The sequence below is a fragment of the Lycorma delicatula genome, chromosome 1 (assembly GCF_047948215.1).
Source record: "Lycorma delicatula isolate Av1 chromosome 1, ASM4794821v1, whole genome shotgun sequence".
NCBI classification, from domain to species: domain Eukaryota; kingdom Metazoa; phylum Arthropoda; class Insecta; order Hemiptera; family Fulgoridae; genus Lycorma; species Lycorma delicatula.
Window position 1 is genome coordinate 27,223,438 of NC_134455.1, and position 14,817 is coordinate 27,238,254.

Genomic DNA, 14,817 nt, shown 5'->3' on the forward strand with positions numbered 1-14,817 from the left:
CACAAGCGAAACGAGCCTTCAATCAGAAATATAATTTGTTTATATCAAAAATTTTTTAAATGTCAGGAAAAAATTTTTGAAAGTATATGTTTGAGTGTCCCTTTATATGGAAGTGAAGCTTGGACATCGGAGTATCTGAGAAGAAAAGATTAGAAGCTTTTGAAATGTGGTGCTATAGGAGAATGTTAAAAATCAGATGGATGGATAAAGTGACAAATGAAGAGGTATTGCGGCAAATAGATGAAGAAAGAAGCATTTGGAAAAATGTAGTTAAAAGAAGAGACAGACTTATAGGCCACATACTAAGGCATCCTGGAATAGTCGCTTTAATATTGGAAGGACAGGTAGAAGGAAAAAATTGTGTGGCAGGCCACGTTTGGAATATGTACAACAAATTGTTAGGGATGTAGGATGTAGAAGGTATACTGAAATGAAACTACTAGCACTAGATAGGGAATCTTGGAGAGCTGCATCAAACCAGTCAAATGACTGAAGACAAAAAAAAAAATTTGCTAAAAGCTAAATCACACTAAGCTTCTCATTTTGTTATTTCAAATAATAGTTTACACGATATGTCATAAAATCAATGTCGAATCGTTGATTTATAAATGAGTGGGTTTTTTTTAATCTGGTCTAGCATACAGTAGAAGTTAATAATTGATCACTCAATAATTTGTTTCCGTTTATAATTTTATAACGTTTAGTTATAATCCTCGTACATTCTTCATATTCGTATGCCTCTTTGAATGGACTGATTCATCGTAATCAGTGGTTAGAAAATATAATAAACTAACGTATTAGTTATGATACCTTTTTTTGATGCTACCCAGGCTTTGTATAACAGCCAACAATGACATTATTCGAAAGAAGCAAGATCGTAAAAATATCAGAACCGTTGTTACGATTGCTCGCCAATAATGAAAACGTATAAATTTTAGATCAGAACAGAAAAATTAGTTAATTAGATAGATTTATTGCTGTATGGTTTCATTTTATTATCACTGTGCTGTAATTAACACTCATAAAATTCTGCGATTAAACGGCTTTATATAATAATATAAATAACATGATCATTTTTCAACTTCGTATACTAAAAGCTTAAAACAAATATAAGTAAAAGTACACAATTATAAGTAAAAAGAAAAGTACACAATTCTTTTAGAAACTAATTGGAAAAAATATATCAAACTAAATGTCAAGGTGCCTTTATCCAATTTACAAAGGTTTTTGATCATAAATTAACGTTCTTAACTAAAGGAGACATCATTACTTATTAAGGTGCCACTTTTGTAGCTAATTGGCAGCGTTTTAAACATCGGAAATTTCTAGGTGTGAAATAGTCTTGGCACTTTTTCTCAAGCTACAAATAATATATATCATATTTCTAAACGCAAGCCTTGAGCTCATGTAGAAAAATTTCCACTTTACGTATGGCTGTAACAAATGTAGAAGATGAGTTATAAAGAACAACAATCAGAGCTGAATTCTGTGAGGTTAATGACGGTTTTATTTAGCCAGTTTCAATAGTCAACAGAGTTATATTTTCGATTTCAGAGTCCAATATCATTTACATTTTTTCGGGCGTATTTTGGACTGGAAATCACTTATGATAAATTTCAGGAAGAATCAATTGACCCCTGTAGTTTATGCTAATATACTACTAAGAAATATTTATGCTATTCATATTTAAACAAGCAAAAATTGTTGACAACTGATACACAAAAAAAAATGAAATTTCTTCATAACTAAACCAGTGTTTATTAATATTTATCAAAAGTACAGAAAATTTCGGGAAATATTTAAACTGCTGTAAATCATAAATTAATTCTCAATACCATACCGTTTAATGCAAGTAAAGAATTCAATAACTCCCATCAACTAGAGACAGTGTATACTTAATGTACTGTTAGAAAGAGTCCTACATTAATAAGTTGCATTACTTTTGTATCCCTCAACTTTTTTATGGCAATCAAAGTTGCTTTTTCTGAAAATAACGTTGTACTTACATAAATAACGTCGTAGCCAGTCTCTATACTCAACAAATATTTTCAATTTCAGGGTGCAATACTTTTTGCCATTTTTTGTGTGTATGAGCGACAGGAAACCACTTTTCCTAGTAAGTATGGCACGAAATTTTTGTTGTACTTAAAAATAGTTATACCATTTTTCAGACTGATTTTGAGATATATATCAGATTTCCTACAATTTTTATGATTAAAATATTTAAAAAATAAAATAATTTTAAAATATTTTGTGTATAGAAATCCTACTTAATATATCTCATTTTAAACATCATGTGATATCTTAGATATATGAATAATACATGGGTATTTATAATATTGCACTATATCTTACATCATAGTGGGTAAAAAAGTAAAAGATATGTTTAAAAAGATTCAATAAAAACTATAGAGAATAGTTTTAAGATTTTTCTTAAATTTCATCACTAATCTTTAATTCAGAATTTAAAAATTGTTAGTTTTGATAACCACTAATGGTATGATGATAACAATACTAATGCTAATGATAATGGTAATAATAATAATGCTCTGAGGAAGATAATCCCCACGTCTGGAACACATCATCTACATTCCACGTCTAGTGTGGCAACAGCTGTACATATGTACAACACATATAGCTGGCTAACGGGGCTCCGAGTATTTTCCTAGGAAATGTAATCTTTTTTAACGTGGCCTCCACCTTCAGGTCACTGTTTTTATTGGATTTTCTTGCCCACCTAAAAATCATTTACATTGCAAATTATTTAGAAATGAACTTACACCACATTTAGAGCTGGTAATGTGGCGGCCAGGATCGATGTTATTGCAGGTGTAACGGAGACCCTTCCATTGTCCACATGCTCTCTGCGATGACAAGCATGTAGTAAAGGTGCCCTTATATGTCGGTGCATGGGAGCCTTGAAGCTTTGGTGCGTAGGGGCCTGGAGTCAGAATAGAGATTGCGCATCCGCTCTCTGCGAGGACATATGCCGGTTCCACCGGAGTACCGGATCGGACCTCCACGGTTAGTAGCTCTGGAGTGGGGTTGTACCCCGGCGGCTAGAAGAGATACTACTTCAGAAGAGATCAAACATAATGCAACAGCTTGAACAACTCAACGTGGCAGAGAGTGCACATAAACACCCTCGTTTAGAAACAACCGATTTTCCAGAAGCGAAGAGGAAATGCATTAAATAGTCTGACAGAATTAGGAAAGATAGTGAAATAATCAGAAAAGATTTGAGGAAAGCTTTGTTTGGCAACACTGAGTCCAAACCAAGACATTTGATTATGACTAGGGAGAATGGCAACTTCCAGAAAGTCAGTCCATTCTTAATCGCTTGAGAAATCAGAAGTTGTGCAGATGGTCCTGTCAAGGGGATTTGCAAGACTTTTAATGGTTTGTACATCGAGGCTGTAAACAATAGTCAAAACGTAAAGGTTCAAGCTTTAAAGAAGATTGGTGAGTTCCCTGTATCTGCTCAACCACACAGTACGCTTAACTTGTCGAAAGGAGTCGTTGTCTGGCATGATCTTAATTGTACTGAAGAAGAAATAGTGGAGGAAATGTCGAGTCAAGGTGTGATTCAATGCCATAGGTTAACCATAAGGAGACATGAAGAGATTCTTCCTTCAGCGTAACATGTGTTGACCTTCAATAGACCCAATCTGCCTGAGAATGTACGTGCTGGCTTACATCGGCATACACGCATTCATCCCGAAACCTATGCGATGTTTTAAGTGCCAACGTTTCGGATACACTGCGGTCAGGTGTGAAGACTATAAATCTGCTTGTGTGGAATGGAAATACATGAAGGTGATCCGTGTAAAGATCCTCCAGTTTGCATTAACTGCAAAGGGCACCACAACTGCCGATAAAAACTGCTCAGTTTATAAATTGGAAACGGCCATTAAGGAGGTTAAAACGTTGCAAAAGGTAAGCAAGCTATCCTGATGCGAGGAAAATTATCAGCAACAGAACACCTCGATCGACAACGACTTATACAAATGAGGCTGCTGCCCCTTCGTTTTCTAAAGTTAATGTGGATCAGTTGCTAACAACGCTTGCACCACGTCTTGCTAGTACGATAGAGAAAATCATTGACACTAAGATTGAATCCAGTCAGAAAAAGAAACCATTAAAACCTGTGAAGACTCATCCTCAGGTGGGCATCGTTGAGACAAGGATAGGATTTTCTCAACGAAAAATAGCAACAAAACCCGAGATGATAAAACCACTAATTTATGTGCATAAGGATAAGGAGACATCTGAAAAAGACAAAAAAAAAATCACTCCTTCGACCAGTCATAAGGTAAAGGATGGTGTGGCAAGAGTACAGAAAAAGTCTGAAATAAGTGAAATGGAGGTGCAAGTAATAATAGAGCAAGGACCGGATGTAGATGCCATAGAACCGCACCTACGAAACTTCCAAAATCCTAGAGGACACCTTGGGAGAAAGCGAGTACTTCAGCCGCCCCAGGTAAGCCTTTGGAGATAGAGTCGCGAGTACTTCGTCGCCGAAAGTATTTCATTGGAGATCGCATCAAGTGTAGATTCATTAATAACCATGTTAGCCGCTCCGTCTAAATTGTCATCACCTGATGTCAGCCGCAGAACATCCCTGGTATTTGAAAGGGAGGAAGATGCCATGTCCAAGGCTTCAGACACTTTGTCATCAGAAGTTGAGGCAGTAAGGAAAATGGAAAAAAGATGCAAGAAAGGATGGCCGAAAGGAAACCCTTGGAGGTAAACAAAGGTGATAAGTTTTAGAATCAAGATTATTACTGTTTTTGTTTCAGTATTTGAGTTTAAAATCAAGAATTAGGTAACAGTCTTTAGTTTCATTGAAAGTGTGAAATAACTTAAGTGTTATTTTCTTTTTTCTTTCTTTTTTAAATGAAAGGGACTAATAACCAAACTAGTCGATGCCCCTAAAACCTCAACAAAAAAATAAATAAATAAAATAAATAAATAACAATGGAATTTTATGAATGGTTCAAATAATAGCACATTAATTTTATTAGTGAAAACGTAACATTCTGCTAAAATTGAAAATTGGATTCAAATATTTATTTTGTTGGAAATTCTAAAGAAAGTGGTAAATACATGTTACAATTTGAAATAGTTGTTTTAAAAGTTATAATTTGTATAATAAACAAAATGTACTCCGTAACTACTTGTATTTTTACAACAAAAATTTAACAAACTGTCTCATGACTAAAAAATGTACTATGTTCCATAATAGTTTTTCTTTTCATGCGGTGATTATCTGTAATAATTGACGGTTATCAATTTTATATAAAAATTCTTATCTTACAAGTAAATTTCAGAACTATGACTTATCTCGCTGATTTCCCTCCTTAAATTTAATTTGAAAGATGGTATATTTTTTTGATCGGTTTTTTCAAAGATTAATGTTATTTCTATCTTTCTCGAGATGAATTTTTATCTTACTCCTATGTAGTAGCTGTGGTGGGCGATGTCAGTTTGAAAATTCAGTGGTTTATATACCTTTTCAGATTGTGTAAAACAATACTTCATAATTTTTATTTTAACTGTTGCTTTTATTTCATAAATATAAATAGAAATACTCTTTTTGTAGTGTTTCAAAACAAATTTCGAATTTTATTTTTATTTTACTGAATAAAATTCACCAGAGAAGCCAAATTTAATGTAATTACTTTTATATCAGACAAAAAACATTAACCGATAACAACAAAATAAAAAAATTCCCAGAGGAACTAATTACAAAACGAAATAAAAAATACTACAAAATTTAACTCGATAATGATCTAATCTGCAGTGTTTCTCTTACTCACAATTCATTCGCTAAATCTAGTAGCAATTATTCAGTTATTAAAACGTATATCATCTACATTTTGGTACCCTCAGCATGCTGATATGCAGAGTAATATATATATATATATATATGCGCGCGTAAATTACTATTCAAAGAATGGTTTCAAACTTTAAAAATCTCGTAGTAAAAAACGGGGTTGTTGATATCCCTGAATGTTCCTAAACAACAATCAATACGGTCAGTAGAATCTGCAACTGAACACACTGATTATAAATAAGTGTTACTCATGAAATATAATTTAAGATGTCGTTTAACTTAAAGCAGTGAAATATTGTTTTCCAGCGAATGTAAAGTTTTCATATTTCGTATTATTAAACATGAAATGATGTGATTAAAGACGAGACACAAAATTTTACTCGTGACTAAACCGTTTAATAAAACGATTAGCAAAATAATTCACGCAATGGAATCACAACTTTCAGAATGTTTGTGACATTCAGGACGACGGTATATTTTTACACAAGAAATGAGGCTGCCGGGGAGAAAGCGTATGATTGCTTCTCCCTCAATATCACCAGACAACTCTTGCAGTGTGAAGACATGGTTTTACTTCTAATAATAGACTTTCAATTACTATAGGCTATTCGTATAATATTTCTGCACCATAAGAATTAAAACTTATTGACTAAGATAAATCGACCTGCTTCTAGTAGTGCTCCATAATTTTTGTCTAATCACTAAATGTGTTTAACATATTTTTTTGTTTGATGATGCCTGGTTTTACTTAATCGGATACAAAATGACACGGTGCTACATTATTTCATCGTAATAAAATTAAAATATCTAAAATCATTTGTCCAACATTTTTTTGGTTGCACAGTTATAAAAAGATTTTTTAATTTGTTTTCGAAATTGAAGTAAGAGTGGCAATATTGTTCTCAACATTACACTATCCATCACATAAACTTTGAGAAATTTTTCAAATAATTTTTTGGTAAAGAACAATTTATTTCATTTGGTCGATTGTATTCTCATCGGCTGAAAATCTGTACTTATAATTTTATAATTATATTTAATCGATATCTTCGATTTTCGTATGGTGCTTAAAATATTTAATTTCAATCAAGAAATAAACTTTAAAGAAATATTTTCTTCCAAATTCTATCTAATAATTTTTTTCTGTATATTACTTTTCCAGCGAATATATAATAGAATAACTACATTAAAGGGAGAGTATAGTAGTCATATCAATAATAGGGTAGCGGATTTTTTGCAAATTATTACATTTTAGGATCCAACCAGACCAAAAAGAAACATATATATATATATATATATATATATATATGAACGTGAGTACGTATGCACGTATGTGTGTCACAACGCGTTTGATCTTTTATCTCAGGATTGAACGGCCATGATTTTCTTCATACTTGCCAAATATTTCGATATGTGGGGAATTGATCACTTTTAGTTTAATTCGTTCAAGGAATAGGGAGATATCGTAAAAAAGCCAATTTCCAAATCGTAAAGTCGAAATTAACATTTGTAATCAGTGTACAGGAGTTCACTAAACGGAATAATTTAATTATTAACTTTTATTTATACGATACACCAGAAATCTAAAACTTTTGTTAATCAGTAACTCACGAAGATATGAATAATAATGATCTTGTAATGCGAGTAATAAAGAAACTTTTACTCAATCCTAATATTTCAAGTAAGATTGTTGCATTAATAATTGTACAAATATTTGATGTTAATAAAAACTAATATTTCAGCAATTGTGTTACTGTCTACTTTATTAAAGAATTTGAGGATCGTATCTCACTTTCAAATGAAATAAGTTTAAATGAAGTACAGAAAAAAATGTGTATATGTAATTTAATAGGCGTACAAGGAAGTCATGTGATGTCTACATCAGATTTTTTTAAATCCATTTGTTTATTTTGTGTTAACGATCACTTTTTTATAAATAAATATTACCAAGTTGTATTCACAGAGTAGAGGGATCCCAAAATCAAAAAATTTTTTTTGAGATTTGGAAATTTTTAAGCTTAAATCTTATTTGATTTTTTTTTTTTTTGTCTTCAGTCATTTGACCGGTTTGATGCAGCTCTCCAAGATTCCCTATCTAGTGCTAGTCGTTTCATTTCAGTATACCCTCTACATCCTACATCCCTAACAATTTGTTTTACGTATACCAAACGTGGCCTGCCTACACAATTTTTTCCTTCTACCTGTCCTTCCAATATTAAAGCGACTATTCCAGGATGCCTTAGTATGTGGCCTATAAGTCTGTCTCTTCTTTTAACTATATTTTTCCAAATGCTTCTTTCTTCATCTATTTGCCGCAATACCTCTTCATGTGTCACTTTATCCACCCATCTGATTTTTAACATTCTCCTATAGCACCACATTTCAAAAGCTTCTAATATTTTCTTCTCAGATACTCCGATTGTCTGATAATCATTATAATCAATAAAAAAAAACCCATTGATACGATGCCCAAAATTAAAAAAAAAATTCAGAAAAGTTTTTTGGTTACTTATATTTAAACCTTACAAGCGAAGTAGGAAAGGTTTTTCGATAAAAATGTTATTAACAAGCGATATGCAGGTAATATTCCTAAACTCGGACTAATGATAGGTTTTCGAAAGACTATATTAAGGTTGAAAGTAATTCAAACGGTTTCAGATAAAACAAAACTTTTAGTTTGTGCCAAATTATAAAATTTTATAAGCCTTCATGGATATAATATATAAAGCGTTGTTAAAATGAAGCTAATAAGAAATAATAATCGAATTGTGTTTTAATGCAATATACTTTATACTATATTTACTTAGTACGTTTTGATAAAAAAAAAAAAAAAAAAAAGTAAAAATAAATTAAATTGAAACGATAAATCAATCGTTCAAAATTGAGAAAAATAAAAACACTGTAATAGGAAGAGAGTTTCAGTACAGTGCAAAGGAAGAGAGAGTACACGCTGAGTGATTGAAATGGATAATTGCATTAGCTGGAGACGGCTGCAAAGAGAGGTAGAATGCTTTCCCTCCATTTCACACAACGTCACAGTTCTGTTTAACGGGAGAGTGCTTATGAGAGACCTGAACCATTTCACCACTAATACAATATTATATTGCTATGTTCGTATCAGCATTAATGATATTTATAATAATAATAATAATAACAGTGTACATTTAATTAAGCTTGTAATTAATTTTATTTCTTATTACATTTAATATGTTTCTCTATAAACTTATGAATCTATTCAGTAAGACTCTCAAGCACAATTAATATCATTCAGTTCAGTAATGTAACGGTATACGACGTTGTTTTAAAATGCGAACACCATAGGTTAATTAAAAATATTTAATGAATCAAGTTTCTGTTGTTTCTTATTTGTAATCGGCAATACATAGGTTTATATTTTTAGATTAAAACCGACGCAATTCACCTTATAATTTTTTTTCTTCTGACCGTGCTCATAGCTCATTAAAAATTGTAATTCTGTTGGAAAAACTTGGTCTAGTAACACGCAGCAAAAATATTAAAACAGTTTATGATATTGAAGATTGAAAGCCTAGACATTATTAATAAATATGAAGCCAAGAATTTTAAGGAAAGACTCGGTTCTTCTGTACTGTGAAATCAAGATTGATACATAATTCTCACGTTCTTATTCAAAAATAATTAAACACCTACATTAGTTTAATGAAAGAAATTCACAGTATTATATAATAAAATAGTTAAATAAATTGCACTTATACAATAAACGACATTAATTATAAATAACCTGAATTCACAATAAGTTTGCATCTGTGTTTATATATATACAGAGTGTTTCTATAGTTTATATATATATATATATATATATTTATTTATATATGTGTGTTTAAGTTAAAACTGTAAGTAGTAAAAATTCTAATTCGTAATAAAAACAACAGATAAACAGCTAAATAAATGTAGAATATCACTGATTGGCTTAATTAATAAAAAATATAAATTTTCTTAATGGAACGAAGACACTTAAAACGTATTCTGAAGTACTGAAAAGACTTTTTATAGTATATACGTATTATATCATACAGTACATACGTTTAGTAACATAAATAAGATGTAAACTTAATAAAAGAACGACTAAAGATAACATCAATCGAGGATTTACACAGATTCTATTCATCTTAATCAATGTGAAACTCTCTCATCAAGTTTTAATTTACCATAATTCTTCCTTAAAATTTATATTTATTTATTGTGAGTTACTGTGTGTCTTAAAGCAGCAAAGTATAACAGATAAACCGTTTTTATTCCCTGATTTACTTAATTTCACAAAACACAAGAAAATGATAAACCATAAAATACGAAACGATTTTATCACAGTAAAATCTAATGACAACTAGAAGTAATTTCTCTGTTTGATATTAATAATAATGATAATTATTATTTATTTATTTACACAGTAACAACATGTAATGTTAGGAATAATTGAAAACAAATGACGCAAAATTTTTATTTAAATCTAGCGATATCAAAATTTAATCGCATTAGTTGTTCAGTGACACAGACTACAATAAGCAGTATAACTTAAAGTACATACCGTAGGACAAGACGAGTGCAATTATCGCGAAGAGTAGGCTGCTGGCGGTGATGGTCATGGTGCACTTGCGATTCACACTATAACTAGCTCATGGGTAAATTCACAACACTGTGGAGGGAGGCAGGTGACGAATAACTTATCTACGACGTACACACATTGAGCACTGCGAACCGACTGCCAGAAACAAAACGGAACTAGCGCTCCAGCGCGGTATCTCGCTCAATCAATCCAGCAGCCCGCCCTGTCAGCTTACTCCTGCATATCACTGTCAGAAGACAGTACTTTGAAACTTATTTATGATATACTCGCAAACATACAAACGTAATATTCACAATTTTTTAAAGAGAAATATTAACCATTAAAACTTCCCCAAAGGACAGAGAGTATATTAATACTTCAACTCGTTACAGCCGCTGTCTCTATTTCTACGTTCCTATATACCCGTCCTTTCTTCAAAAACTATTAACGGACATGCGGTAGATGTATGATTCGAAGTAAAATAGCTCATTAATTATAATACTTTTTACCATCTAGAACCGGATTTATAATTAAAAAAGTAAACTGTTAATAATTTAGTCGATTTTTCCGTTTACATTTTTTAACCATCCAGATCTTGTCTGGATGGTTAATCTTAAAAGTCTTGTTAAAATGGATTTATTAGTAACCGACCGTAATATTTAGATTACAAAGAACATTTAAAACCTTTGCTTATCATTTATATAAATGCAAACACATCTCGTGTAAGCAATTATACTCGTAATTTCTTTTAAATGTCATTTCATAAATCTGATGCAATTATGAACTATTCAGTAATTTAAATTAAAATTAGCTCTCTTATCAGAACTTTGACTATTCTCTTTATTTTTTAAATAGAATCTAGCTCTCAATGTAATCATTACCTACAGAATGTTGCATGAAACATATTATTCGATCGTAAAAACAAATAAATAATTTTTTTTTCTAATTTACTTAAATTCATGTAATCGCCATAGAATTATAACAGTAGGCAATAATGTAGCTATATTAAATTTTAAGATACCTTTTTTCTTTGAAAATGTTCTATTCTTCCTTTTAAACAAACTTTTCTAAAAAAAAGGACCTGCGCGCGCGTGTGTGTATGCACGTTCACGCTAGAGAGAAGGTCAAGCGGTGTGTTTTAGTCTATACACTTCTCTAATAGGCAAAAAAAAAGATCTGAAGTTGAAATTTTATATAAGTACAGTGTTATTTAAAACGTAAAGACTTCTAATCCATTATGATTTTTTTTTTTTTTTTTTTTGACTGAAACAGGAAATCAAATTTATTAATAACTTTCTTGTAATCTAGATAAAGTAATTTCTAAATTCAACCGTTATTCTAAATGAATAATCAATATTACTTATTGTTTATGACTGACACAAATAATATCGAGGAAAAATAATTCTGTAAAACTTTAATGAGATTCGAAAAAATGTCGTCATCTGGTAAATTATGTTGAGTAAGAACTCCAATTTTTTCGTGTTTATTTTATCTACTGGCTTTAAGGAATATGACGCAACCAACGTCGGAAAATGACATATTTATTATTTTAATTATCACTGAGGAACAAAAGATTTTTTTTTTTGTCTCAGGAAGAAAAATATGTGATTTTGATAGTACTTTTTCTCCTGGATTCAAATATGATATTGGGTTTTCCCATCATGCAAGATTTCCGAGAGACAGGCATTTATAATTTCAAACATTTTAATATTTTCTGCATTCTTAACTACACAGTATTCAAATACCTAGCTCACCTAGAAAGTAAGAAATGACGATTTTCTGTTATATTTCGCCTGTGGAACACACCTATTTATAGTCCAACAATAATCGGCCAGCATATTATGATTCCATTTGCCATGATTTCATAACTGAAATCTCCTGATGAAAGTGTTCCCCGAGCTCATCGTTGACTACGCCAAAAGTTTCCGGGAAGATAACTAGGTGCGTGTGCAGGAAGTGTACTTTTAAGGACATTTTACAACCCAGGTTTTATAAGATGTTATAAGGTCATTGACAATATCATGCTAATTTTCCGCCTTTCCATTTTTCAAAAAACACTGAGCAACATTTTTGAATGCTTGCCAAGCTTCTTTTTCCATTGGATTCAATAGTTCCTGAAACTTTTCATCGTGCATTTAGTGATCGTATTTGTAGACCACAAATATTCCTTCTTTAATTTTTGCATCGCTAATTTTAGGAAACTTCTGTTTTAAGTACATGAAACTAGGAGTGTTGTCTATGGCCTTGACGAAATTCTTCATTAATCCTACCTTGATATGTAACGGAGTTAGATACACATTTTTAGGATTACACAACAGGTCGTTTCACATTTTTTCTGTTCAGAAATGAATTATTCGCGCTTAGGCTATTCTTTTCTAATGAAATGTTTTTTTCTGTCTCTACTATCCCATTCACATAAAAAACAACAGTACTTTGTGTAACCAAGCTACAGACCAAGAATAAGTGCAATTACCTTCAAATAATCATAAATATTCCATTCATACACTGCATATTGAAACTTTTCGAATATAAATTTAAAGTTTTCTTATGTTTTTTTCATACTAGCTGAATGAGTCACAGGTAATGATGGGAATTTATTGCCATTATGCAGAAGCACGGCATTTAAACTAACTTTAGAGGAATCAATGAACAAACGCCATTCTGTTGGGTTATGTTCATTACAAAGTGTCTCCATAAGAGAATAAATGTCATTACAAAACACTAAGCCATTTTCTTAAAAAAAATAGTCTTTAAATTCAGAATGACGATTATGATAAGTATATACCCTTGTATTCTTTTGAAAGCGATTCCATCCTTTAGCCGGGAAGCAAGCATTTCAGACTGTTTTTTGGATAACTTTAAATCTCGTATGAGATCGTTAAGATATTATTGAGTCAGTAAGTGAGGCTCAGATGAACTTTTTTGTTCAAAATTTGTATCATCAGAATCTGTTTCTTTTTCTGACTTACTTCCATCAGACTCTAAGCTCTCTTCATCTAATGTCATATGTCCTGGAGGCTTTGGTATGGGCAATTCTTCGCAGCGTGGAACTGGTCTCATTGCAGATTGCAAGTTAGGATACACCACTGTATGTTTTGATTTTGACATAATCCCTTTAATGTTTGTTAAGCAGAAACAATAGTCAGAAGAGTGATCTTTGGGTTCCCTCCAAATCAGAGGGATAGCAAACGGCATGTGGCGTGTGCCATTTTTTCATGCGATGAGAAGTCCAGAACACGATAAATAACAGATATGTGGGGACCAGGCCTTTGTTTGGTCCCCGACTTTATACCCAAAATAAAGTTCATAATACTTTTTTATTAATGGAGTAAGGTTTCGGCTTTGGGACTTGAGCGTCACTTCATCACATCCATAACAAAAATTGCTAGGGTGATTTAAATTAACTGGAGGCATTTTGTAATTAACGACAAATTAAAAGAAATAAAGTTGTAAATATGTGATACACAATATTTCAGACACATAAATCGTTTACAATGACGTGTTTACTGGTTCACTACTATTTCACAACTAGCATCGTTTTGATAAATATGTGTTACACTAGATCACGTTTGTAAATGTCTATACACGTCTGAACCTGCAACCTGAACCTGAACCTCTCTGCGTCTGAATCTGAATGGACAAAACGACGATGAAACGTTTTAAAATATTTAAAAAAATTAAAATAACAAAAACCTGTGAGTGATGGAGGAATTCTGAATAAATATTTGAAAACAGGATAAAGACCTGCATTAAGTACACCTATTGATACTTGTGAGACAAAAATCAAGTTCACCGTGTTATTAATGTAATATATTAAGTTAATGTTACTCCCTAACTTAATATATTTAATTAATCTAGTAATTATATATTATTTATAAATAAATATTACCTATATATCTATTTAATTTAATCTACCCCCTTCGTAGACGATCAGCTTATTATACACCCCTCAGAAGAAACTGGGTTTTTTCCCACTCAGTCTGTCAGCTAGAGCAGAATATATGCATGGAATTTTTTTTTCGTGGACGGGCACAGAGATCTTTATATGAATTGAATAACATATGTAGTAAATTTTAAACATTAACATTGAATAACATTATGAAGTATAATTTTAAAATATGAACGAATAAAACAAAGGTGGTGAGGTTGACACACAAAGAACAGGCTTCTGGTGCAAGGATCTGATAAAATCAAAAATAATTTTGGTAAACAAACCGATTGAATAGTTTTTTCACATTTCAAATATTTAGGATATGATATCACTTTTAGATCAGATATAGATGTAAAAAATAAAATTCAGGGTTTTCAAAATACGTGTGGGACAATAAGAAGATCCTTTCGGAGTAAAGTTAGTACAAATAAAACACTGAAGTTATAGAAAGTCCCTCTGATGGCAGTC

The 14,817-nt window shown here is 31.5% G+C and overlaps 1 protein-coding gene across 1 annotated transcript in view; it reads right to left on the bottom strand.

Annotated features, from left to right (window-relative positions):
- Nucleotides 1–10,556, bottom strand: part of LOC142318065 (protein Skeletor, isoforms B/C) — a 395,343-nt gene extending 384,787 nt beyond the window's left edge. Inside the window, exon 1 of the mRNA XM_075354590.1 lies at nucleotides 10,401–10,556. Within this exon, the coding sequence (XP_075210705.1) occupies nucleotides 10,401–10,458 (58 nt within the window). The 5' untranslated portion in view covers nucleotides 10,459–10,556. The remainder of the gene's footprint in view (nucleotides 1–10,400) is intronic.
- Nucleotides 10,557–14,817: the final 4,261 nt, after the last annotated feature.